General features: G+C 44.4%; 1 protein-coding gene across 6 annotated transcripts in view; it reads left to right on the forward strand.

Moving 5' to 3' along the window:
* SLC25A26 (solute carrier family 25 member 26) overlaps nt 1-27,254 on the forward strand; it is a 373,630-nt gene that overhangs the window by 42,121 nt on the left and 304,255 nt on the right. For all 6 annotated transcript variants that reach the window (XR_003856626.1, XM_029601048.1, XM_029601046.1 and 3 more), the window contains one exon: nt 9,091-9,200. Coding sequence is in view for 5 of the 6 variants with exons in the window: in XM_029601048.1 (XP_029456908.1) it covers nt 9,091-9,200 (110 nt within the window). In the remaining variant the exon portion in view is untranslated. The remainder of the gene's footprint in view (nt 1-9,090; nt 9,201-27,254) is intronic.

Below are 27,254 nucleotides of genomic sequence, written 5' to 3' on the forward strand. Positions count from 1 at the left end.
ATCTCTTTCTTGGGTTGTAGCACCTAATATGGAACCTAACATTGTGTAACTATAGCATGGGTTATTTTTCCCTATATGCATCACCTTGCACTTATCCACATTAAATTTCATCTGCCATTTTGATGCCCAATTTTCCAGTCTCACAAGGTCTTCCTGCAATTTATCACAATCTGCTTGTGATTTAGCTACTCCGAACAATTTTGTATCATCTGCAAATTTGATTCTCACTTGTCGTATTTCTTTGCAGATCATTTATAAATATATTGAAAAGTAAGGGCCCCAATACAGATCCCTGAGGCACTCCATTGCCCACTTCTTTCCACTGAGAAAATTGTCCATTTAATCCTACTCTCTGTTTCTTGTCTTTTAGCCAGTTTGCAATCAACGAAAGGACATCGCCACCTATCCCATGACTTTTTACTTTTCCTAGAAGCCTCTCATGAGGAACTTTGTCAAACGCCTTCTGAAAATCCAAGTATACTACATCTACCGGTTCACCTTTATCCACATGTTTATTAACTCCTTCAAAAAAAGTGAAGCAGATTTGTGAGGCAAGACTTGCCTTGGGTAAAGCCATGCTGACTTTGTTCCATTAAACCATGTCTTTCTATATGTTCTGTGATTTTGATGTTTAGAATACTTTCCTGGCACTGAAGTCAGGCTAACCAGTCTGTAGTTTCCCGGATCGCCCCTGGAGCCCTTTTTAAATATTGGGGTTACATTTGCTATGCTCCAGTCTTCAGGTACAATGGATGATTTTAATGATAGGTTACAAATTTTTACTAATAGGTCTGAAATTTTATTTTTTAGTTCCTTCAGAACTCTGGGGTGTATACCATTCGATCCAGGTGATTTACTACTCTTCCGTTTGTCAATCAGGTCTACCACATCTTCTAGGTTCACCGTGATTTGATTCAGTCCATCTGAATCATTGCCCATGAAAACCTTCTCCAGTACGGGTATCTCCCCAACATCCTCTTCAGTAAACACCGAAGCAAAGAAACACTAATGAGATCTCAGTTCTTAATAAAGGATTATCATTCGTTCCAACAGGAAATTATAATGCTTTCAAAACTAGAATTGATTTGTTCAAATTCATTAGAAAATTGAAGATTATTGATATATTCTCCACGAAACCTATGAATTCTGATATCTCTATTGTCAAACCCATCAGCAAATGGATGCCAAATGGCCCAGTGAATCCGATCATACATACTTTTGAGACATTGATATTGCAAGATATAGATGAAAAAGAAAAACAGTTTAAATATAAACACAACATTACACAAAATGAAAGACAAGCCTTAGAATCCCTAAGTCGTGACAACACAATAGTAATAAAGCCGGCCGACAAAGGCGGCACAATAGTCATAATGGATAAAGAATATGTATCAGAAATTGAGAGGCAGCTCTCTGACACCAATTTTTATCAAAAAGTACCAAGTGATCCAACGAGTACCATTAAAAAGGATTTAGACAACATTTTGACAATAGCAGAAAAATTGAACTATTTGACAAAAAAAGAGAGATCATTTCTTAAAGTCGAACATCCGGTTGTACCAATCATATATACATTACCAAAAATACACAAATCAATGACTGACCCACCTGGAAGACCTATCATTTCCGCAAATGGTTCATTACTTGAACCAAATTCTATTTTTGTTGATAATTTTTTACGCCCCCCAAGTACCAAAAATTCCGTCTTGCGTGAGAGATTCCACTCACATTATCAATATGCTCATGAATTCTTCATTTAACCATAACCAACTAATCATGGCAACACTTGATGTGGAATCACTCTACACGAACATACCGCAAGACAAGGCGATAGATATTATTGAAGAGACTGTTTATGGCAGGGATACTCTTACTAGAGTACCCACCCAATTGATCCTGGAATTGGCAACAATTGCTTTGACCAAAAATTTCTTCGTGTTTGAACAACAATTCTATATTCAAATCAAGGGTGTAGCGATGGGTTCTGCAATGGCCCCATCAATCGCTAACCTATATGTTGCAAAATTCGAGGAGACGTATTTGAGTAGATGTTACTTTAGTGCAAACATCAAACTATGGAGACGGTATATAGACGATGTTTTTTTAATCTGGGAAGGTAGTGAGTTGGAATTGTTAGAATTTAAGGATTGGCTTAATAATCTAGATAATTTGAAATTTAAAATGGAATACAATAGGAATAAAGTGTCATTTCTGGATATACTCATTATTAATACTCCTACTGGTTTCATAAGTCATTTACCGCAAACCTACCGATAAGAACAAACCCTTAGCATTCAATAGCTGTCACAACAAATCTTTGATACGCAATCTTCCCTATAGCCAATTTCTCTGTTTGAGAAGACTATGCACTAAAGATGATACATTCAGACAGAGATCAACTGAAATGAAGAATAGATTCACAGAAAGAGGATATCCATCTTCTTGTGACTGCCTTTCCAGAGCAGCCAAGCAAGAACTAGCGCTTTTATTGAAACAGAGTAAGAAACCAGCAAAAAAATGAAAAAATAATTTGTCCTCTCACCTTTACAGGTTTGTCTCACGACATTACAAAAATCATTAAGAAGTATTAGCATATAGTACAGACACTTCCAGCATTTAAATCCAAGGATATAATGATAACAAACAAAAGAGAGAAAAACCTCAAGGAATATCTAGCTCCATCAGCTTTACCTATCACCAAACCCACTAATTATGGCATGACCGGACACAGTCCTTGTGGAAACTGCAGCGTTTGTTCAGCAAATTTAAAAGTAAAATCTTTGACCATCCCCACTACTGGTAGGATATTCAAACTTAAAAATCTAACCAATTGTAAGAGCATGGGTGTTATTTATGTGGCTATTTGCCCCTGTAATAAATTCTATGTCGGCAAAACTATTAGACAGCTGAACACAAGGATCATGGAACACAAAAGTGCCATCAATAGGAAAGCAGAAGGCAAACCGCTGGTAGCACATTCTATACTCATGCATCATAATTTTAATGATTACAAATTTAGTGCCATTCACAAACCTTCTAAAAATTGGAGAGGAGGTAATTTTGACAACTTTTTGCTGAGGTTAGTACAACAATATATCTTTGATTTCAAGACCCTCTCTCCCCTTGGTTTGAATGGGGATACAGATCTCAGTGTGTATCTATAACTCTATTACATAAGCATGATTACAATCATACCTCCATTCTTTGTTTCAATTTTTGTATCTTATAATACACCATTAGATTTATAATTTCATCATTCTCAATTCATATTATTTATAATTTTATTCATTATTTATTTTCATTTCACATAGGCTTCAATCATCCATCACATTAGCAGTTATGATTTTTTCATTTTTTATTTATTTTTCATTCAGTTTTATTTTTATTTATTATTAATTTTTGTTCATATTCCTTCAATCAGTAGGCTCTCTTTTGAGCAGGGTTCAACACATACTCTTTCATTCAGATATTTTTGAAGTGATCAGGTGATAGTTTGGTTCCACACACTATTATATGAAGTTCTCTTTTTGATGTGTATATATATATACATCAACCAATTAATATACATAAATGCATAATATACCTCTTTTTATTCACATTTTCTTAACACGATTATACATTTGGTATATAGAAGATTGTGATGTAGCATTACATGACATCTCATACATATGTATATTGTGTAGCATCGCGAGACTTGGAGGAGTTTTAAAGACCATCAGTCTGTCTGCCAGACTCATTTTTGCGAGAATCCGCTGTTGAGCGCTGACTTCGCGAGCTTTTTCCTTTGTTTGTCCTCGATAATTGGTGAGTTACTTTATACATACATCTTCAAAGAATCGGCATAGATAGTAAGATTAGACACCTCGGTACGAATCCTCAACTATGCAGTTCTACTAGATGCTGATATTTGGCGCCAATTTTTATGTTATTGGCAATTGTGCTACTAGTCGCACTTTATGTAATTTCCACGTCGGCTCAATTCATTTATATAATTCAAACATCATTGTACTGTTAATTTTGTGTGTAACTAATGTTACTTTGCAATTTTATAATACTTACAGTAACAATACCGACCACTTCTAATTTGTTTTGTCTACAATTAAGATCTACAGATAGCATGCTAATCTAAAAAACTATCCAATTGGTCATTCAAAAACATTTAAAATATATATATATATATATATATATATATATATATATATATATATATATATATATATATATATATATATATATTTTTTTTTATATTTAAATAATATACTGAGAATACTTGCGTTGCATATTTGATATATATTGTTTTATGTTTCATTTTATTAGATGCCGATATGTGGTGCCAAATTTGCGATACCGGCATATTTTTTACATATATTTTTTACCTGTACCCCATAAGCTCCTCAATCGGTCCCGAAAGTTTACACAATATATATATATATATATATATATATATATATATATACTATTTTTTGTTGCTTAGTGATCTATCACTGATTTATTATTTCTCATAATTAGTAGATATACCCTGTTTCCCCGAAAATAAAACATCCCCCGAAAATAAGACCTAGTAGAGGTTTTGCTGAATTGCTAAATATAAGACCTCCCCCGAAAGTAAGACCTAGCAAAGTTTTTATTTGGGAGCATGCCCGTCGCACAGAACACCATAGCATTCAGCTGTGATTTTTTTTTACCCTGCAGGATTCACAGTTAGTTGTCATCACAAACCAGCATAACTAGACAACTATTCAGAATATAATAAATGTTCATTTTTTGGTTCAACAATATATGTGAATTCTTCTTCATGGAAAAATAAGACATCCCCTGAAAATAAGGCCTAGTGCATCTTTGGTAGCAAAAATTAATATAAGACACTGTCTTATTTTCGGGGAAACACGGTATTACCGGCTCAGTTGCTGATATAGCCCTTTGAAACAACCTTCGATGAATTAGTATATACAGTTATGTCCTGCTAATAGCCATTTGCAATCAACTCTGGTATTTGCCGCTATTTAGCGTTAAAATCAAGGTGACTGAGATGTATTGCCATTACACTAGTTTACAAAATTCATAAACATTTTATCTATAATCAGTAGATCTTTTTAGTCATATAAGCAATTATGATTTTTAAAAAAAATTGTTTTAGATGCTACATCCATTGAGGTTTTAGTATTCATATTTATGATATGATTCAACAAATATTTTGCACATTGTATAATAGCCCTTGTTCTCCTTGAAGGTATGCAATACTGATATTTTTAAAGCTCCGTTTTGAAACCTAAGGAACCTCCGCTTGATTTCATCTTGCATTATTTTAAGCCAAGCCATGTGGCTTGTAAGGTATTAAATTTATTTATTTATTTATTTTCTTATTTATTTACTCATTTATTTTTTCATTTTTTATTTTACACTAGACCACTCATACACTATACTCATTTTTTTAATCCATTCTTTTTATATTTATTTTTGGGCTCATATATTTTCTTATTCTTGTTTGTGTTTTATATGTACACACCACTGAGATCATATCTCCATTTCAAGTGTATGCCTACGTAACCAGTACACACATATATAATTACTAGTCAGTATAGCCATGATACAACATATAATACTTGACCTTTATAGTTTAGTTTTAACATTGATATTAAGATTTACTCTGTTTTATATTTGTGTTACATGTTGGGTTTTTTTTTTGGTTTTTTTTTATTATTTATATTTTTCATGTATACTTTTTACAAAGGTCAGATGTACATTTTATTCGTGGTTTCAATTTTATATGTATGTGTGTCATTTTATATGTTTTTATTAGCCCCTGAGGCAGCTCTTTGAGTGAAACTCGGCCAGAGTCGGGCAAGCTTCAATAAAAATCTGATTTCACCGATCCATCTACGTGTTTTATTGTTCTGCTAGTCAGACTGAATCTGATCTAGTAGCCTTGGGGTTTCCAGATCAATGAAGCAGGCCGGTTTCTGTAGGGCTGGCTCTTACAGCATTCCTGTTTTTGTACTCTTAGCAGAGAGGTTTCTGGACTTCTTTCTCAGAATATTCTCACCCTTTTCTCTGTATATGTTGCTCCCATCTATTGAGAGGAGGTGTGCCCTATGGGCTGAGTCAGCCTAGGTGGCAACTCCCTAACGGGATCAGCACATGGTTAGTATAATTGGGTTGTTGCCCAGCATTGATTTCTGTAGCCTAGAGGCTATTTCTTAAACCTGCAGCCCCGAGGTCTGATATCCTTAGTCTTTGCTTCTGACTTTCAGTAGGAATGTCAAGGGAGAAGCCATTGTATGATTTGGAGTATCTTAGCATATAACTTCAGGGACAGGTACACCATCCTATCTCTGCTATGGGCTTTTCATGCTTTCACTGGACAAAGTGCTTTCTTTCCCCCTGGCCTTCTGCCACGTCAAAGGATCTGCCTGTCATGGTAGTGCCGAACCTCAGTCGCAGCTCCTCATCTGTGCTCAGGGTCTTGGCGTGGTATTCCTATTAGCAGGGTAACCCTTCATGCTTCTTTCCATCATCTGACCTAGGAGATCAGATCTTTTCTTGTAATCATTTGGCAGGTGGGTCTGTCACAGACCCTAATGCTTTTTGCTGCTGCTTCTTCTAAGCGAGGGCTTGCATTCTATGCCCATTCTATCAGCCAAACATCAGGGGTAAATTATGCAAATGCAATCTGTACTTCTTCAGATGCTAGTGAACTGAACGTTTCTTTCTGGAGGGGTCTCTAGCCCCACGTTGTCTTGTGACACTGAAGAAAACCTATGCGATCTTTGTCCAAGAGCTCTTACTGTTGGTTGATGATTTGTGCCCTATCCTGAACAGGAGGAGCTAGGACTACTGGGGCTTGTCAGAGTTAGCAGTATGGAATCTCTGCATTACTTTTTGCTCAGCAAAGTCTGCTTCTCACCCTGAGTTTGTATCACATCCCTGCCTTAGACATCTGTGCTGCATATTGGAGTTTTGTCTGTCTGTCCTATGGTTCTCTTTGATGTGTAGAACCCAACTCTTTTTTTCCCTCCTAGAGCCCATTATGGGTCAGCTGCTTCACAAACAATGGGGGGGGGGGGGGAGAAGGTGGTGCATTCCGCACTATGCGATTTCCCCGCTTTTTTTCTTGACTTTTGGCAGCCTATATCTTGGGATTCACCTATGTGTGAGGACTGCCATCCTGTTTGTCTTCAGAGACAGCAGAATTGCTTACCTGTAACAGGTGTTTTCCAGTCTTCAGAATTCCCTCCTGCCTCCCCTGGGAGTTGGTTTCTCCACATGTTAGCTATATCATGGACTAAGGAGCTCTGCTAGAGGCCAGGGAGGTGACTATAGTTGCACATGCTCAGTAGAGCATGCTGAAAGATGAAAATTCTGTGCTGGGCTCCTTCGGGTGATGTCACCCATGTGTGAGGACTGACATCTCACTGTCTTTGGAGAACACCTGTGACAGGTAAGCAACTCTGCTTACTGGAGGAACCTTCAAAAATGCCTGCTGATTCAATCTGAGTGCTTGACTTTGAATATATTACCTCGGTTTTCTAAACTGTGGATGTGTATAAATAAACAAAATCATGAGGTACTAACAAATTAGATATATCAAATTTAATTGAACGTGGTATCAGAATTATTAGAAGTGCTTAAATAGGCTCCAGGTAATGGGTTGCAGGCATAATAAGTTCAGAGCATACAGTATCATATCATCTATCAATTCAAATATATATTTTTTGGTTATTGTGTTTGCGTTGCCGTCTATATTTAAAATTACTTATCTTCTAGTGCAGTCACTTCAAAAGACAGTGTTCCTGCTCCCATATGCCGGACATGGCCAGTGTTTTGGCAGAAATGTCTGCCTTCCTCAGGAGTCAAATAGCTGCATCAGTGCAGTAGTGACAGTGACTGTGACATTTTGGTCACTTTAAATAGTGAAAACAATCAGCAGACCTCTCCACATATCTGTTAATACATTGTTGCTTGCAGACACACTTTAAACATGGTAGTGCACTCGCAAGAATGCTGCAAACCAGACGCTTTTATAAAGCCAACAACCAATCAGTCAAATGTCTTAAAGTGACCTGCCAAGCATAATGATTCAAGCAAAAGTGGACCACTCAATCTCCTTATTAAGAGCATGGCATGACACTCTTTTGAACTATTTACATTTTTGGTGCTTCAGAAACCTATTGTGAGATTCCGAGGGGCTGATTATGATTCACTCTTTTACAGAAATGAACAAAAGTGGATCTGTCAAATATAGTAAGGAGATTAATGGCAGTTCATCTTAAGACATTTGACAGTGTCTGGTTGTTTGAGATCTGATATGATTGGCTATCAACTGTATAAAAGAGGATGGTTTGTGGTGTTCTTGTGAGTTTGCTGTTAAGTTTTAAAGTGTGTCTGCAAATATCAATGTATTTAAGAGGTGTGTGGAGAGGTCTGCTGACTGTTTTCATTATTGTTAAGTGACTAAAATGTGTTTGTTCTATTGCACTGATATGGCTATTGACCCCTGAGGAGGGCAGATGTTTCTGCCTGTGCTTAGTTTTGGGAATTATAGAATATACAGCTATTGATTGCATTGTTGTAACTTATGCCATTTGTATTTATATTGTACTCTGCTGAGATCTTGTTATGGATTGGTGGAATGCAAATGATTTCAGATAAATATATGTATAGCTAGAGTAGCTGTTGCTCAAGGGATTTGATTTGGCCTCTTGCTTGCAATCAGTCATGTTTCTGTACCTGGGGGTAATAGATTTGACTATTGCCAGGAAAACAGCAATCACAATCTGCTTTTAACATAGACAGCTGGATTGGGACACCCTCTGTAGCTGACATGTTGTCTTTTCTCCAAAATAGTCGCAGAGCAACAGATGTCATGCATCATAAATGTACATTATTAGCTATTATCCTGCTAAAACTGACCAGCAATACGGATTTCTACAATAAAACAGAAATCCTATATATAGTTTTATTGTATAAATCTGTATTGCTCGTCAGTATATATATCATAATCTCACTGTGTGTGTGACCTGTGTATTAAAAGGAATATACCACAGGGTTTGAAAGGTTTGGGTAATAACATATGTATTTTATTTATTTCAGCTGCTGCCTTTTTTGTTACCTATGAATATGTGAAATCTATGTTGACATTCAGTTCATCCTCATACTTGTCTCCAGTAACACACATGTGTGCTGCCTCGCTTGGAGAAATAGTAAGTGATGCCTCAGTGTATTGCATTTATTTTTACTGCTCTTTTAAGGCTGAAAACACAACATTTATAGCTTTAGTGAAGCTTATTTATTGCATGCAGTGAATGCTTTATCAAGGATCAGTAGACTTTTATACATAAAATCTTCCGTCACACTTCCCATATTCCTCTGTGGGCTTATGCTCCACAATAAGACCTTAGGAGCTCTGTGACCCATAAGGAGCAACGCAACCAGAACCTGAACACAGGGACTCTAATCTGATGAAATCACTTTCTTTTTTTTCCCCGTCTGTTTCTTGGGCGATACATATTGATTAAGAGCAGACAGTGTGTGTGCCTTTGCTTCTGTGGTGCCCATCGGGAGGTTGTTAACCCTGAGATAGGGGGACTTATGTCAGAAATCCAACAAATCTGTTTAGTTGTGCAAGTGCCATTACAAGACCACATGTTCAGGCTAAGACAGGGCTTCCCAAACTTGAAGTCAATGTGACCCCATTTTAGCACTTGAAAATTTACATGACCTTAAGAGGACAACCAATAGAAATTTGCAGGGGTGTGGTCCCTTTCCAGGAATCATTTCTTCTCACCCTCCCTGCATTTCAGTTGTTCCCTTCTTGCAACCTCCACCCCTTCCAGCAGACCCTCCCACTCTCTCAATCTCTGATCCTCTCACCCCCACCAGTCCTCTTCACATCCCTCAACTTATCATTTCTCACCTCTAATCCCTTCTTATTAACCCCCCAACTGATCCTTTATCTCCTTCCTCTCATCCCCATCCCCTCCTCCCCTCTAACTTCTTTCACACTCCCTCGCCCTCTCCTCTTACATTCCCAAGTTAAATTTCTGTCACTCTTAGAGGACAAGCAGGGTGACAACATCAGATAGAGCTTGATATGAAAAACATGTCAAAGTTTCTAGAACTTTGACTAGACACACTGAGCATGCCCTATACCACGTGTCCACGTGTGGTCCCTCTTCAAACTTTTTTTTCTGCGGAGCTGTGAGCCTCTCGGTTTGATTGAACTCAAAACTTGTCTTTTTGACTTGTGAAAAACTTTTGTTTTTTGTATTTTTTCGCAATTTTTTTCTCTTTGATCCGTCACCGGGTCCCTCTTAATGCCCTCTCATAATGTCCCCCGGTCAGGGTTTTCAGCATTTTGGGAAATTTCCTTTCACAGTTGATTCCTTCTGTGGTAGCGGTGCCTCGGTGCCCACTACCATCGTTTGACTTTCGGCCCTTTTGATTCATCCTTTCATGGCCATGTCTGGTTTTCGCCGATGCTCCCAGTGCCGAGGATCATGTCTATCACTGATCCTCATGAGGTATGCATCCTCTGCCTGGGGGCATCGCAAGATGTCCAGGGTGGCCGTTTGTGTGCCTAGATGACCCTGAAGGGACGTCTGCTTCAACTCAAGATAGATCAGCCCTTTGGGTCGAGGAAGTCCGAGCCATCGGCTGCATTGGCATCAAAGGACCTCTGATCTGCACGGATGGACACCACGCCATTGACATCGGCGGGATCAGTGGTTCTGTTGAGGTCGCTGGTGGATAGGAGTGCTGGAGACCGATCGTTGTCTATCTCCTCTGGGCCGAGGATGCAGGGTTCATCGTCTTTGACCTCAGCACCAGGGAAGGACCGGGCTGAGCTTCGAGGGAAGCCTAAGAAGCATCGGCACTGGTCCCTGTTGATGCACAGGGATGCACCAGGGTTGCTCCTCCCTACTGGGCCCAAAGCGAGGAGCGCCTATCCTCCATTGATGTCCAGGGTTCGTGACTGTCTCCACCGGTCCTGGTGCCATTTGCATATCCCTCTCGTGGGTCCAAGGAAGATCTATCTAACCCTCCTTCCTCCCAGTCTGTTATGACATCGGAAATGTTCGAGGAGCTGAAGAACAAAGTCCAGCTTGTGGTGGAATGGGCACTGCAGGGCTTCAGTCCTGTGGCACCGGACCTGGTGCCACCTATCCTCATACTGCTTCTGGAGATGCTCAGTGTGCACATCGGTGCACTACCAGCCCAGCTGGTGTCAGTTCCTAGGTCGGTACTAGTACCCAGCGGGCACAGAGGTCTCCCCCTACCTATATGGTAGTCGTAGCCGGTTCCTCAGAGGAGGAAATCCCACCAGGGCTGGTGGAGGCATCAAGGCCTGTAGTCCCCTGTCCAGTTCCACCGGTGTTTGCACCTCTGGGCGTAGGCCAAGCACCTAGGGCATACAGTGAGGGTGAGGATCCCTATGATCCCTGGGGGGATGATCTGATGGAATCCTCTTCTGAGGACTTGGATGGTCTCCCATCTCTCCCTTCTACAATGTTTTCGAGACAGCATCGAGAGTCTCTGCAGTGGGAATCTGTGCCCGTAGAATGGCATGGCTGCAGGCCTTGGATCTCCGACCACATGTTCAGGAACAACTTGCTGTCATGCCATGTACGGGAGAGAATTTCTTCGGAGATAGGTGAGGGATGTTCTGGCCCAACTTCACGACCATCATAAAACCCTCCAACAACTTTCCACCAGTACTCCAGATCCGTCCTCCTCTTCCAGGAAGCCATTGAGACTGGGGCCAAGGAAGTCTTTCTTTTGCCAAAGGAAATACTATCCTCTGCCTCTTCATGCCTGTAAATACCATCAGAGCTCCTGCAGCCGTACCAGGCAGCAGAGAGCTCCCAAGCCCCAGCCAGCTCCTTAGTCAAACCCAGGGACAGGGTTTTGACTGGGCCGCAAGGAGCATAAGCTAGTTGCCTGTACCCGGGATGATGGACCTTCCGGTTGGGGGCAGGCTGCGGTTCTTTGCGAACCAGTGGCCCAGTGTAACCTCGGACTAGTGGGTTCTATCCATCATCCGTCAGGGGTCCTAATCAAATTTATTGGGTGTCTCTCCAAATTGCCCTCTTTCCGCATTTTGGAGGTCAGTAGTGCAGCAGGAGTTACTTTCAACAGAGCTATCCTCCCTCTTAACGGCCAGAGCGGTCGAGCCCGTACCACCAGGGCAAAGAAGGCGGGAATTCTACTCCAGGTACTTCCTAATTCCAAACAGAACAGGAGGGCTCTGTTCCATCCTAGACATGAGGGCATTGAGCAAGTTTCTAAAAAGAAAAAGAAAAGTTCAAGATGGTTTCCCTGTGCACCCTGATCATCCCTTTTGTAGAAAGATGACAGGCTGTGCTCCCTCAACATAAAGGACTCATACACCCACATCAAGATCTTCCCTGGTCACAGGAAGTAACTCTGCGTGGTGGGAAAACAGCACTACCAGTACCAGGTGTCCAGCTCGTGTCCGCCCCATGGGTCTTCACAAAATGCCTGGCCGTGGTGGCAGTGCGCCTCCGCAGACTGGGAGTGCATGTCTTCCCGTATCTGGACGATTGGCTGGTCAAGAGTACATCTCAGGCAGGGGCTGTCGGGTTCATGTGCTTGACCATTTGGGCGTTGGAGTCACTAGGGTTCGTCCTCAACTACCCAAAGTCCTATCTCAGCCCATTACCTCAATTGTACCACTGCGGCAGAGGTTCAGCAGAGCCAATAGGTGTCAACTTGGCACATATTGAGGCTGTTAGGCAACATGGCTGCAACTGTCCATGTCGCTCCCTTGACATGCTTACACATGCACAGGGATGTGCATGTGTAAGGTCCCTGAGATCACAGGGGCACCAAGCCACTCAGAGCCTCCAGGATTTGCATCCAAGTCATCCCATCTCTGTGATTCATTGTCCTGGTGGCAGGTACTTTCCAATCTGGAACAGGGGATCTCCTTTTGAAGTCTTCCTACTCAAATTGTGCTAACTATGGATGCATCTACCCTGGGGTGGGGAGCTCATGTAGATGGGCTCGGCACCCAGGATCTGTGGTCTGCTCAGGAACATTCTTGTCAAATCAACTTCCTGGAGCTTTGGGCGATCAGGTATGTGCTATGGACTGTCAGAGATTGCCTGGCCAACAAAGTTGTCCTGATCCAAACCGACAACCAGGTAGTGATGTGGTGTGTTAACAAGCAGGAAGGTACAGGATCGTACCTCCTGTGTCAGGAAGCAGTCCAGATCTGGTCATGAGCCCTGTCCCATGGGATGGAGATCAGGGCCATGTACCTGGCTGGGACAGAGAACATGGTACTGGACAGACTGAGTCGTGCCTTCAGACCCCACAGGTGTTCCCTGGACCAGGGGTTGGCAAATCAGATATTTCATCTTTGGGGGAGCCTGGACCTATAGGTCAGATGGCAAACAAGCCTTAGATGTCCTTGCCTGTCATTGGGGCAAGGGTCTTCTGTATGTGTATCTTCCGATTCCCTTAGAGGCGAAGACTCTCTCTTGAAGCTTTGCAAGGACAAGGGAACTACGATCCTCGCAGCCCTTTATTGGCTGAGTCAGGTCTGGTTTCCACTCCTATGGGAGCTGTCCATCCGGAGACCGATTTAGTCTGGTGACTTCCCCCAGATTTCATCACGCAAGATCGAGGCAGGTTGCGGCATCCCAGCTTTCAGGTCCTGTCATTCGTTCACAGCCTGAATGTTGTTAATTCTGTAACTACTCTCTCTCTCTCTCTCTCTGAGAATGTGTCTCAGGATTTGGTGGCTTCTAGAAAGCCTTCCTGTGGACTGAAGTGGAGGAGGTTTTCTGTATGGTGTGAGCAGAAGGCCATAGATCATTCTCGTGCCCCACACAAAAACTGCTTGCTTATCTTCTACATGTATTGGAAGCTTAAAAACTAACTCTGTTAGATTTCATCTCAGTGCAATTGGCGCATACCACCATGGTGTAGATGGTACGCCCATCTCTGTACAGCCTATAGTTGTATGATTCATGTGGGACCTGCTTCAATTGAAGCCTCCCCTAAGGCCTTCTGCTGTGTCTTGGGACCTCAATGTGGTAGTAGCTCAGTTGATGAAAGCTCCTTTTGAGCCATTGCGCACCTATGACCTAAAGTACCTTGATCTGGAAGGTCATATTTTTGGTAGCGGTCAACTCGGTGCACAGGGTCAGCAAGCTTCAGTCTTAGTGACTTATCTACCTTATACTAAGTTTTATCATGACAAGGTGGTCTTGCGTACGTAGCCTCAGTTTCTGCCTAAGGTGACGGACTTCTATCTTAACCATTCCATCATCCTGCCAACATTCTTTCTCAGACCCCAAATGCACCAAGGCAAACGCTTCTCTGTAAAGCTAGTTTACCTATTAATGATTGTTCATTGTTCTCTGTAAAGCTTGTTAGCTGCATTCTGTTTACTGTGAACCGATGAGATGTTCCCAACGTTCGTCGGTATATAAAAGATTATACATAAATAAATAAATAAAAACGAGCCCTGTTCAGTTTGGACTGCACAGTTTAGACTTTTATCTGGAGCGGACAGAAGCCCATAGACAGTCCACCCAACTTTTTATTTCTTTTGATAGGAATAGGTTGGGCATTGCCAAACAGACACTATCCAGTTGGCTAGCCGATTGTATCTCCTTCTGTTATGACCAAGTGGGACTGCATCTTGAGGGGTCATGTCAAGGCTCATTCTGTCAGAGCCATGGCAGCATTGGTGGCCCACTTGCGAGCAGTTTCCATGGAGGAGATCTGCAAACCTGTGACTTGGAGTTCTCATCACATCTCACTATTGCTTGGATAGGTATGGCTGACGCGACAGTAGGTTTGGCCAATTTGTCTTTCAGAATTTGTTGAGGTGTAGTACCAAAGTCTCTTCTGTCTAGGGCCTGTTGTTTGGGTTCAGGCTGCTCCACCTCTTGTTACCAACAGTACCATCATTGTTGTGCCAGTTGGCACCTGGTTGAGTGTCTGTTGGTCCCCTTTTATATTGGGAAGCAGCCTATAGCTAGGGATTCACACATGTGTGAGGACTACCATCCTGCTTGTCCTTGGAGAAAGCAGAGTTTCTTACCTGTAACAGATGTTATCAGAGGACAGCAGGATGATAGTCCTGACTAAACCTGTCTGCCACCCCGTGGAGTTGTTTCTCATATTTTTTAATTTATATGTAATTCTATGTTATAAGAGTGGAGAGGGACCCTGCATGGATGCATGGTATAGGGCATGCTGGGCATACTCAGTCTGCCAATTCAAAGTTCTAGAAACTTTGACATAAGTTTTCTGTGTTGGGGCTCCATTTTTAAGATGTCACCCATGTGTAAGGACTAATGTCCTGCTGTCCTCAAAGAACACCTGTTACAGGTAAGAAACTTTGCTTCCTCCCTCTTTTGCCCTTTATTACCAATCACTCGCTACCTTATCCAGTCTTCATATTTCTCCTGTATCTCATCCCTCCTTCAAATAGCCCCTTCATCCAAACATCCCCTTGGCCAGGTTCAGCAGCAACATGTTCTTTTGGGTATTGGGTCAAAGGTGAATTGCCATGTGGGAAGAGAGGGCAGGCTGAAGACAGGGGCACCTCTTTTCTTTTGGGTAGCTTCAGTGGTGGGTGAAGATAAGAACATAAGAAAATGCCATACTGGGTCAGACCAAGGGTCCATCAAGCCCAGCATCCTGTTTCCAACAGTGGCCAATCCAGGCCATAAGAACCTGGCAAGTACCCAAAAACTAAGTCTATTCCATGTTACCATTGCTAATGGCAGTGGCTATTCTCTAAGGGGTAGATTTTCAAACCGCGCGATTTGGCGTACTTTTGCTGGCGCATCAGGCGCAAGCAAAAGTACGCGGGATTTTAGTAGATACGCACGTAGCCGCTAAAATCCTGGATCGGCGCGCGCAAGGCTATCAATTCCGTATAGCCGGTGTGCGCCGAGCCGCGCAGCCTACCCCCATTCCCTCCCCTCACCTTCCCCTCCCCTCACCTTCCCCTCCCTTCCCCTACCTAACCCACCCGCCCGGCCCTGTCTAAACCCCCCCCCTTACCTTTGTCGGGGGATTTACGCCTCCCGGAGGGAGATGTAAATCCCCGCGCGCCAGCGGCCTGCTAGTGCGCCGGGACGCGACCTGGGGGCGGGTCCGGAGGGCGCGGCCACGCCCCCGGACCACCCCGGGCCGTAGCCATGCCCCCGGGCCCGCCCCCGGAACGCTCCCGACACGCCCCGAAAACGCCGCGCGGTTCGGGCCCGCCCCGACACACCCCCGACACACCCCCCTCAGAAAACCCCGGGACTTACGTGAGTCCCGGGGCTCTGCGCGCGCCGGTAGGTCTATGTAAAATAGGCTCACTGGCGTGCAGGGCCCTGCTCGCCTAAATCCGCCCGGATTTGGGCGTAGGCGAGCAGGGCTCTTAAAATCCGCCCCTAAGTGAACTTAATAGCAGGTAATGGACTTCTCCTCCAAGAACTTATCCAATCCTTTTTTAAACACAGCTGCACTAACCACATCCTCTGGCAACAAATTCCAAAGTTTAATTGTGCGTTGAGTAAAAAAGAACTTTCTCAGATTAGTTTTAAATGTGCCCCATGCTAACTTCATGGAGGTCTCCCTAGTCTTTCTATTATCCAAAAGAGTAAATAACCGATTCACATCTACCAGTTCTAGACCTCTCATGATTTTAAACATCTCTATCATATCCCCCCTCAGCAGTCTCTTCTCCAAGCTGAAAAGTCCTAACCTCTTTAGTCTTTCCTCATTGGGGAGCTGCAGTAGAGTTGCAGTGGCAATCTCTACTGACCTGAGTGCACACAGCCTTCCCCTGCAGTGTACTGCGGCAGTCAAAAAAGCAAACAGAATGTTGGGAATTATTAGAAAGGGAATGGTGAATAAAACGGAAAATGTCATAATGCATCTGTATCGCTCCATGGTGAGAGACACCACCTTGAATAATGTGTACAATTCTGGTCGCTGCATCTCAAAAAAGATATAGTTGCGATGGAGAAGGTACAGAGAAGGGCGACCAAAATAAGGGGAATGGAACAGCTCCCCTATGAGGAAAGACTAAAGAGGTTAGGACTTTTCAGCTTGGAGAAGAGACGGCTGAGGGGATATGATAGAGGTGTTTAAAATCATGAGAGGTCTAGAACGGGTAAATGTGAATAGGTTATTTACCGTATTTTTCGCTCCATAAGACGCACCTGACCATAAGACGCACCTAGGATTCAGAGGGGGAAAATTAAAAAAAAAAAAAAATTGTGCTAAACCGGCTCTGTGTCTGGGCGTCTTATGGAGCAAATTAGGGGAGTGCATAGTTTTTTTTTTTCTCCCCATTTTGTTTTCGGGTCTGGGGAGGGCCATTTCGGTCCACTCCCCAGATCAGAAAATTTTTCTTTCTGTGGGAACCCCCAAACCCCCCCCCCCATCCCAACCCTTTAAATTAACAACCTCCACCCCCCTGACCCCCCCAAGACCTGCCGAATTAATTTCGTGCAACCCCCCACCCTCCTGACCCCCCCAAGACCTGCCGAATTAATTTCCTGCAACCCCCCACCCTCCTGACCCCCCCAAGACCTGCCAAACGTCCCTGGTGGTCCAGCGGGGGTCCAGGAGCGGTCCGGGAACGATCTCCTGGGCGTGAGCCGTCGGCTGCCAGTAAACAAAATGGCGCCGACGGCTCTATGCCCTCACTATGTCACTGAGACCGACCACTGCTATTGGTCGGTCTCAGTGACATAGTGAGGGCATAGGGCCGTCGGCGCCATTTTGTTTACTGGCAGCCGACGGCCCTATGCCCTCACTATGTCACTGAGACCGATCGCTGCTATTGGTCGGTCTCAGTGACATAGTGAGGGCATAGGGCCGTCGGCTGCCAGTAAACAAAATGGCGCCGACGGCCCTATGCCCTCACTATGTCACTGAGACCGACCAATAGCAGCGGTCGGTCTCAGTGACATAGTGAGGGCATAGGGCCGTCGGCGCCATTTTGTTTACTGGCAGCCGACGGCTCACGCCCAGGAGATCGTTCCCGGACCGCTCCTGGACCCCCGCTGGACCACCAGGGACGTTTGGCAGGTCTTGGGGGGGTCAGGAGGGTGGGGGGTTGCAGGAAATTAATTCGGCAGGTCTTGGGGGGGGTCAGGAGGGTGGGGGGTTGCAGGAAATTAATTTGTCAGGTCTTGGGGGGGGGGGGTTGTAGGAAATTAAGTCGGCAGGTCTTGGGGAGTCGGGGGGGGGGGTGGTGTTTGTTAGATTTTTGTTTGGTTTTTTTTTTATATTCGCTCCATAAGACGCACATACATTTTCCCCCCACCTTTGGGGGAAAAAAAGTGCGTCTTATGGAGCGAAAAATACGGTACTCTTTTGGATAATAGGACTAGGGGGCACTCCATGAAGTTAGCATGTGGCACATTTAAAACTAATCAGAAAAAGTTCTTTTTCACTCAATGCATAATTAAGCTCTGGAATTTGTTGCCAGGGGATGTGGTTAGTGCAGTTAGTGTAGCTGTGTTTTAAAAAAGGATTGGATAAGTTCTTGGAGAAGTCCATTACCTGCTATTAATTAAGTTGACTTAGAAAATAGCCACTGCTATTACTAGCAACAGTAACGTGGGATAGACTTAGTTTTGGGTACTTGCCAGGTTCTTATGGCCTGGATTGGCCACTGTTGGAAACAGGATGCTGGGCTTGATGGACCCTTGGTCTGACCCAGTATGGCATTTTCTTATGGCTGATCTTAAATTAGCAAGTGGCAGCAGCAATGAGTCATCATGGAGCCTGTGAGCTGTTGCAAGCACATGGGCCCTGCAGCAGTCCTGATTCCTCTTCATGCAGGTCTTCCTGTTTAACACAGAAACTCATGCAAGGGCAGTGCCACTGCAGGGCCTGGCAGTCTGTGCTGGCTCACGGGTCCCATGCTGACTTGCACTTCTAATGCTGCTACTGCTGCTGGTGCTTGAATGCACACATTTGAGGCACTTGTGACCCCAGCTAAAGGTTCTGTGAACCCCATTTGAGGTCCTGAGCCATAGTTCGGAAAGTCATTGGCTAAGAAAAAGCACATTTAGCAGGAATGAACACAGGCATATTTCTATGGATGTGCTTCAGAGCAGTCTAGGTGACTATGCTTTTTTGCTGCATGCTCCATTAGGTGACCGTTCTCTGTTGAGTACCATGGATATGAATACTGCATGGATACATTTTTATATGATCTATATCCTAAATGTCGTGTACTTACTTTTAGTTCCCTTTGTAGGTCTTTTTTCTCTTTTCTCATTTGGAAATCTTTTGTTGCTCTTCTTTTCCAGCCCTCCTCACTCTCCCATCCTTGCCCCCTCTCCCTGTTCTCACTTCTTACTTCAGCTAGAGGGTTATAATTTTGATGAAGGCATGCTGTTGCTCTGCTATTTCTTCTTCGGATCATGATAAAGGGACTTCATCTGCTACTGCTCTTGCATTTGCTCTTTTTCTTGTAATGCCATCTAGGGGTAGGAAAACATTACTGCTCATGGCAATGCTTTCTTCCTGAATAGATTACATTGGAACATGAAAATAAGTTTCTTGCTTCTGCTGCTGTACAGTAAATGCTGCCACAGAGAGTTTTAGCCACCAGCCTGGAAAATTAAGGTTATCAGACACCCATATTTTTGGACCTCCGGTAAATGCCAGATTAATTTTTATAAAAATACTTAGGGGTAGATTTTCAGAGCCCTGCTCGCCTAAATCCGCCCAAAACCGGGCGGATTTAGGCGAGCAGGGCCCTGCGCGCCGGGAAGCCTATTTTACATAGGCCTCCCGGCGCGCGCAGAGCCCCGGGACTCGCGTAAGTCCCGGGGTTCTCGGAGGGGGGCGTGTCGGGGGCGGGCCCGGTCGTCGCGGCGTTCCGGGGGCGTGTCGGCAGCGTTTTGGGGGCGGGTACGGGGCGTGGCTACGGCCCGGGGGCGTGGCCGCGCCCTCCGTACCCGCCCCCAGGTCGCGGCCCGGCGCGCAGCAGGCCCGCTGGCGCGCGGGGATTTACGTCTCCCTCCGGGAGGCGTAAATCCCCCGACAAAGGTAAGGGGGGGTGTAGACAGGGCCGGGCGGGTGGGTTAGGTAGGGGAAGGGAGGGGAAGGTGAGGGGAGGGCAAAGGAAAGTTCCCTCCAAGGCCGCTCCGATTTCGGAGCGGCCTTGGAGGGAACGGGGGGAGGCAGCGCGGCTCGGCGCGCGCAGGCTATACAAAATCGATAGCCTTGCGCGCGCCGATCCAGGATTTTAGTGGATACGCGCGGCTCCGCGCGTATCTACTAAAATCCAGCGTACTTTTGCTTGAGTCTGATGCGCAAGCAAAAGTAGGCTGATCGCGCTTCTTTTAAAATCTACCCCTTAGTGAGTAGAAAGCTTAAGATTTCACTACTCTGAAATTAACTATTTTATATGGGTTGTTTCTACAGTAAATAGAATGGAATTGTCCATAAAGCAATATAGATATACATTGAAAACAGAATTAGTGTGTTAAAATTCTGGTGGATCTGTATGTGATAAACTGAAAAAAGGAGCGAGATGATGGTTAAAATAATACTGAAATCTATTGAAGAATACTGGGACATTGGCTACATTTTTTAAATGCTAATGAAGATATACTAGCTGATGTGGAGATGACTCAGAATGGTGAGATTATGCTGTTTGACAGGGAATGAATTTGATCTGTAACTATCTGCTACTTTTCAATGGTTCGCTTATCTTGTAGCACATCCAGGCAAGATAGAGCCTTACATTTTCATTACTGTAAAATGGAATTCTCTCTCCAAGAAATCAGTCCCTTCATCATTCAGTCTCTTGAGAAAAGTGTCCAGAAAAACCCCCATCAGGCTAAGATACCTCAAATCCATTTTGCAGTGTGCTCTTCATAATGAATGAATCTATTTTTACATTTATAAGACTGTTTTGTTACTTTAATTTGCATTATATGGCTTTTTTTTTTTTTTAATTTTAAATTTTACTAGGAGCATCATCCGTGCTCACTTTACTCACTAACCCCATTGATAGGCTGTGGACTGTGAGGGTGTGTGTGTAAGGGGGAAGAAGGGGTGTGTGTGTGTGTGTGTGCAGTTCCCCCCCCACCTTGCACTCTGCATTTTCTCCCATCCGCTTCTCACCTCTCATGCACCTTACTTTGCTATGCCTTTCTCCCAATCCTTTCCTTCATCCCTTTTATTCAACTTCTCCCCTGTCCTCTCTCCATCTCACCACCTTGGCCACTTCCTTTCCTTTCTCTTCCCTTTCATTTACACCTCACTAAGCCCCTTCTCTGCCCTCTTGCTTGCTCCACTCCCACCTTTGGCCCCACCTTCCTGCAGTTAATCAGGTCTCTAGCCCTTCTGTTGCAGTAGACACTGTTGCCACCATCATAGTACAAATCCCACCTGCATTTCGGGCCGATACAGTAAGGAGCAGTAGGAAGAGCCGTGTTAGTGCCGGGCGCACCCGCGTTTGCCGCACGCACAGTCCTGCTCACCTACTGCTCGATACTGTATTTAAATAGCTTGCAAATGCAAGCCGCGTCTGTGAAGTGTTAGGCCCGTGCAACCCATTTTACTGTATAGGCGCTTAATACAGCGCCTATACAGTATCCTGGGTGCGCTGGTACCTGTCATTTCAAATGTCATTTCAAATGACATTTGAAATGACAGGCACCAGGAAGTGGATCCCAACTTTAACACATGAAAACCTAAAATCCCCTCCTCCCGAAGCGGCTCGACATGTACCAACTTACCTTTTGTTGTTTTTCAGCCCTTTCAGCCTTCTCTGCCATCCTCCGGAGGGGGCAGCCGGCGGCGAAAGCGACTTGCAGCGGTCCCTCCCCCCCCTCCCCCCCGCGCAGGTCCCGGTTCTCCTGGGAGCCAGCTCAAAAGCGGCTTGCAGCAGTCCCCCCCCCCCCCTCGCAAGTCCCGATTCTCCTGGGAGCCAGCTCGACTTCTGGCTGACAGGTAAACCCCCCCCCCAAAAAAAAAAAAAGACTGCTGAGTTACGGCCTTGGAAGCGAAGCGTAGTTTCATGGGCTTGAGTGCCCAAATTGATGGGCGCTCAAGCCAATGAAAGCACAGGGACGGGCGGGCGTGACGCATGCCATGACGTCACGCACGATATTCCATTTATTTCATTGTGTCCAAGAAGAAGGACTATTTTTGCCCCCATCCTAGATCTCAAGGGGGTCAACCATCATTTGCGGGCGACTCATTTCCACATAGAAACCTTACACTCAGTGATAATGGCAGTTCAGTCGGAAGAGTTTTACGTCTTTGGACTTCTCAGAGACATACCTCCATATTCCCATCCGGCTTGAGCATCGACAAATTCTGCATTTCGCAGTTTTTTGGATGTTATCAATTTTGAGCACTGCCTTTTGTTTTGGCCACCTCGCCCAGAACCTTTTCCAAGGTTATGGTGGTGGTGGCGGCAGCAGAATTGAGAGAGGATGGGATTCTGGTTCTCCTGTACTTAGAGGAATGACTGATTTGGGCTAAGAGTCTAGAAGAGAGCTTTCAGGTCTCGTGCAAAGTGATTTCCTTGTTGCAGGAGCTAGGTTGATTGGTGAACCTGGCCAAGAGCAATGTTCGGCCATCCTAGACCTTAGAGAATCTCTGTGTTCGGTTTAACGATGCGGGGCAGGGTGTTTCTTCCGGAAGGCCGTATTCAGAAGCTGATGGCGCAAGTGTGTCTATTGACGAACACTATACGCTTGATAGTGTGGTCTTATCTACAGATACTCGGATTGATGGTGGCAACCCTGGAGGTGGTGCTATGGCAAGGGTACATATGTGCCCCATTCAGTGCACTCTGCTGGCTCATTGAAGCCCACACTCTCAGGATTCGATTTGGCTTTTCCTTCCAATGGAAATCTGCATACAACTGCAGTGTTGGTTACAAGCGGATCATCTAAGAAAGAGGGTTCCCCTAAGATCACTGGACTGGCTAGTACTCATGACTATGTGAGTCTCCATGGTTGGAGAGCTCACTGTCAGAAGTTGTCAGCGCAAGGGCGCTGGAGTACAGAAGAGTGTCTCTGTAGCATCAATTGATTGGAAGCGCATGCAGTCCAGTTGTCATACTTGTGATTTGGCAATCTCTTGCGGGGTCGAGTGGTCCGGATAATGATGGACAATGTGATGATGGTCGCTTACATCAATCGGCAAGGAGGAACTAAGAGCCAGCAAGTGTTGCAGGAAATAGCTCCACTTATGGAATGGGCAAAGTGCATCTTCAGGAGATCTCAGCCTCGCACATTGCAGAAAAAAGACAATGTAAGAGAAGACTTTCTCAGCAGTCAGAGTCTGGATCCAGGAGAATGGGAATTGTCAAATGACGCGTTCCAGCTTGTAGTGGATCGAGACAACGACAAACCTTTTCCGTTGGAAAAAAATCAGCAGAACCAGGGGTCACGATTTGAAACTCCAGGGTGGAAGACTCGGAACCAATGTCAGGAAGTATTTCTTCACGGAGAGGGTGGTGGATGCCTGGAATGCCCTTCCAGAGGAAGTGGTGAAGATCAGAACTGTGAGGGACTTCAAAGGGGCATGGGATAAACACTGTGGATCCATAAAGTCAAGAGGATGTGAATGAAGAGTGGTTGGCTCGTGGGAATGAATGCTACTACCTGGAGATAATACCCTTATTCAATAAACATACACACGGTTACTGCGACTCCAACATTGCTCTAAGCTTCAATGGCAAGAGGAAATGTGGAAAAAAGGATTTGCATTCACAAAAAAAGCGGGGAGTAGCTTGCTTGTTACGGCAGTTACTACCCCAAACCAAATAAGCCTGATACTTCACTTTGAATGCATATCCAGCATAGCTCTCTGCTTCAACGGCAGGGGGAATGAAGAACAACCAACAAGGACTGAATTACATAGTTTGGGTAAACAAATAAGCATGGGTGTAGCTTGCTTATTGTGGCGGTTACTACCCCTAACTAATTAAGCTAGATATTTCACTTAGATGCAGCTCCATCACTGCTCTCTACATTAATGGTGGGGGTGGAAGGGAAATAGAACCAAAAGGTTACTAAGAGCCAAGAATAACAGATAAGTATGAGAAAAAAAAAAGTGTGAAACTTGCTGGGCAGACTGGATGGGCCGTTTGTTCGTCTTCTGTCGTCATTTCTATGTTTCCAAATGTTTTGGCTTTTGGACCTTCTGGCGACTTCTCACACTGTAAAGGTTTCTCATTTCTTCAGTCGCAGGGAATCTATGCCCTTATGGAGGAGTGGCTGGAGGGAAGTTGCTGTGTGCCTTTTCTCCTTGGACCATGTTGGGCAGAATGATTCGATGGTTCAAGAGTCACTCAGGAATGGTGCTTCTGGTAGCACCATATTGCCCGGGAGACTGTGATATGCAGATTTGTGGAGGCTTCTGGTGGACTCTCCCTGCTGGTTTCTGGCTCACAGGAATCTGCTATGGCAGGGGCTTGTTCTTCATGAAGATCCAACTCGATTTTGTCTTACGATGTCCCTTGAAAGGGCTCTGTTGCTGAAGCATGGATATTCTACTGCAGTGATTGTCACCTTGCTATGAACAAGAAGTTCTCCACTTCCTTAGCCTATGAGTGGGTTTCGTAAGTGTTTGAAGCTTAGTATGAAGATCGAAGGGTTCTTCCTTGTTCAATTAAGATCCCGCTCATTTTGGATTTTTTTTTCAGGTTGGCCTTTAATTCATTAAAACAGGTGGCGGCTCGAGCCTGTTCTGAGGTCAGGTGAATGATGGACCCTTGTCGACTCATCCAGATGTGGCCCTTTTCTTAAAAGGAATGAAGTATCTTTGTCCTCCCTTGCGGTTACTGGTGCCTTTGTGGAGTCTTAAACTAGTTTTGGATTTTTTTGGTGGGCCCCACTTTTCAACTGATGTGTAGCTTCTCCTTAAGGTTACTGACCTTGAAAACTTTGTTTCTTGTGGCAATTTGTTCTGCGCGTAGAGTTAGTATCCAAACTGCTGGCCCTGTCTTGCTGGGAGCCCTTCTACAGGTGACTCTGGGGGAGATGCAACTGTGTACTGTTTCATCTTTTTTGCCAAAAGTGGTCTCTGATTTTCATTTGAGTCAGTCAATTTCCCTGCTGTCTCTGGACAGGCAAAGAGATGCGGAGGAATATCGCATGTTATAGCCCTTGGATATCAAGAGGCATATTTTGAGGTATTTAGAGGTTTCCAAACCTCTCAGGATGATCGATCACCTGTTTGTTCTCCACGGGGGTAGTAAACAGAGCAAGCTGGTGTCGCGGGCTACAATAACCTGCTGGATTAAGGAGGTAATCAAGGTCGTGTATGTGGATGCTGAGCAGCTGGTGCCTGGTCAAATTAGGGGCTCATTCCATTAGGGCTCAGGCAGCATCATGGGCAGAAATTAGATTTTTGGTCTCCTGGTGACATTTGCCAAGCTGTGACGTGGTCCTTACACACCTTTTTTTCCAGGCATTACTGCATAGATGTGCATGCCCAGGAGGACACAACCTTTGCGCATGCGGTATTGATCAGACTGCGGGCAGTCTCCTGCCCTGTTTGGGAGTAGCTTTTGTACATCCCACTGGTTCTGAATTATCCTGTCCGTATGCTAAGAAAGGAGAAATTACTACTTACCTGATAATTTCCTTTTCTTTAATAAGGACAGGTGGATCTACCTTCTTGCCCTTGGCTACCGGATGGTTGTGCTATTGTCCTCCTGTGTGGCTGCATGTTCCAGGGATTACTGGTAAGTGTTACTCCAGTCTCTAGACTAGTGTTATTACACTCTTTGTCTGAACTCAGTGAGTTCCTGTTGGCTAAGTGCTGGCATGGTTATCTGTTAATAATCGAGTTTTGTTAGTTTGCAGAAAATACTGGTAGGCTGTCGGTGCAGGGGTATATATACTGTGATGTCAGCTTTGTTCCATCTCCATCTGCTGGTAGAGGTGCATAACTCACTGGTTCTGGATCCACGTGTTCTTATTATTAAAAAAAAAAAAGAGGACATAAGGTAAGTAGTAATTTTTCCTTACATTCCTTTAAAACCTTATCTAGTTTCTCCTGAGTAGGTATGCTATTCATTGATCTGTACTGTACATCTTCAGATGCACATATATTTAATTCTATTTCGTTTTCCAGCAATTATGACATGTGGATTACTACTCAAAGAATATTGACAGCAGCAGCACTGCTTTTTTGAAGTAAAAATTTGTTGGGGTCACATTGGGGACTTTCTTCCCCACTTCCTTCACTATTTTTCCTGCTCTAGTTTGATCACTTTTCCAGAGTTGAGATGAGGTAAAAATAAAAGTTGGTTAGTGCCCCCTTGAAGCAGTGCACGTCTCCCATCCTCCTTCCCACAATCCATAGGAAGACGGTACCAGCAGGAAGGGAGGTGATGGTGAGAGCACAGATGCCTGCTGCTCCTTCCATTCCACCATTGTAACTGCCACAAGATCAGAGATGAGAAGAGGTGGTGACGGGTCCTTGACTGTATGACATGTGGCATGAGCGGCTGCTTGATTGAGGGTCCATGGCCATGCATGTTCACTTGCACCCATATAGTACAAACAGATGGACAGAATGACAGACTCATGACAATAAGTTCTCTCTCATTGCAAAAGTACCTAAAACAACCTTTCAGTAGAGCAACATGTTATTAACCACACTATACAGATCAGTGCACATTGTATAGAACCCTAGCTTTTACATAGGACCATTTGGAAGGGGCGGGCAAGACGGACAGCCACCCAGGGTAACCATGATGCCACTGCCACTGCTGCTGCTATAAGTACAGCAGCAATGGCTGTATCATTGAAAGGGGACAGTCCCTAGGATCTGGCCATGTCAGGGGAGTTCCTCCCCCCACCCCAGTTCAGCTGTAATGTTGGAGGAGACACCTTTGCCCAGTGACGGTCCTGGTTTTACATATGTCTTGGGAGGGGGTGGTCCTGAGTGTTGTGGGAAATGGCATAACAAAACCAGTTGAATATACTCTTTTTTTTTTTTGCGTTTTATGAAGATATGAATGGACCTCTTACTTAGTTCTTTCAAAGAATTATATTTCTTCTCTGTGTATGAGGTAGAAGTTGCCCTGGCAGAGTGTGCTGTGAATCTTGGAGGCTTAGAACAGGAAATGATGATAAATAAATATTAGGTTTTTTTGTTTTCATGTTGCAGTTTTCAGCACAGTATACAACTTTATTTGGGAAGAAAATGCCTTTCTTTAATATCAAAACGTGGTCGGGAGGGGAGTGGGGTCTCCTCCTTCTCCGTTGTTATGG

The sequence above is a fragment of the Rhinatrema bivittatum genome, chromosome 4 (assembly GCF_901001135.1).
Source record: "Rhinatrema bivittatum chromosome 4, aRhiBiv1.1, whole genome shotgun sequence".
Classification (NCBI taxonomy): Eukaryota; Metazoa; Chordata; class Amphibia; order Gymnophiona; family Rhinatrematidae; genus Rhinatrema; species Rhinatrema bivittatum.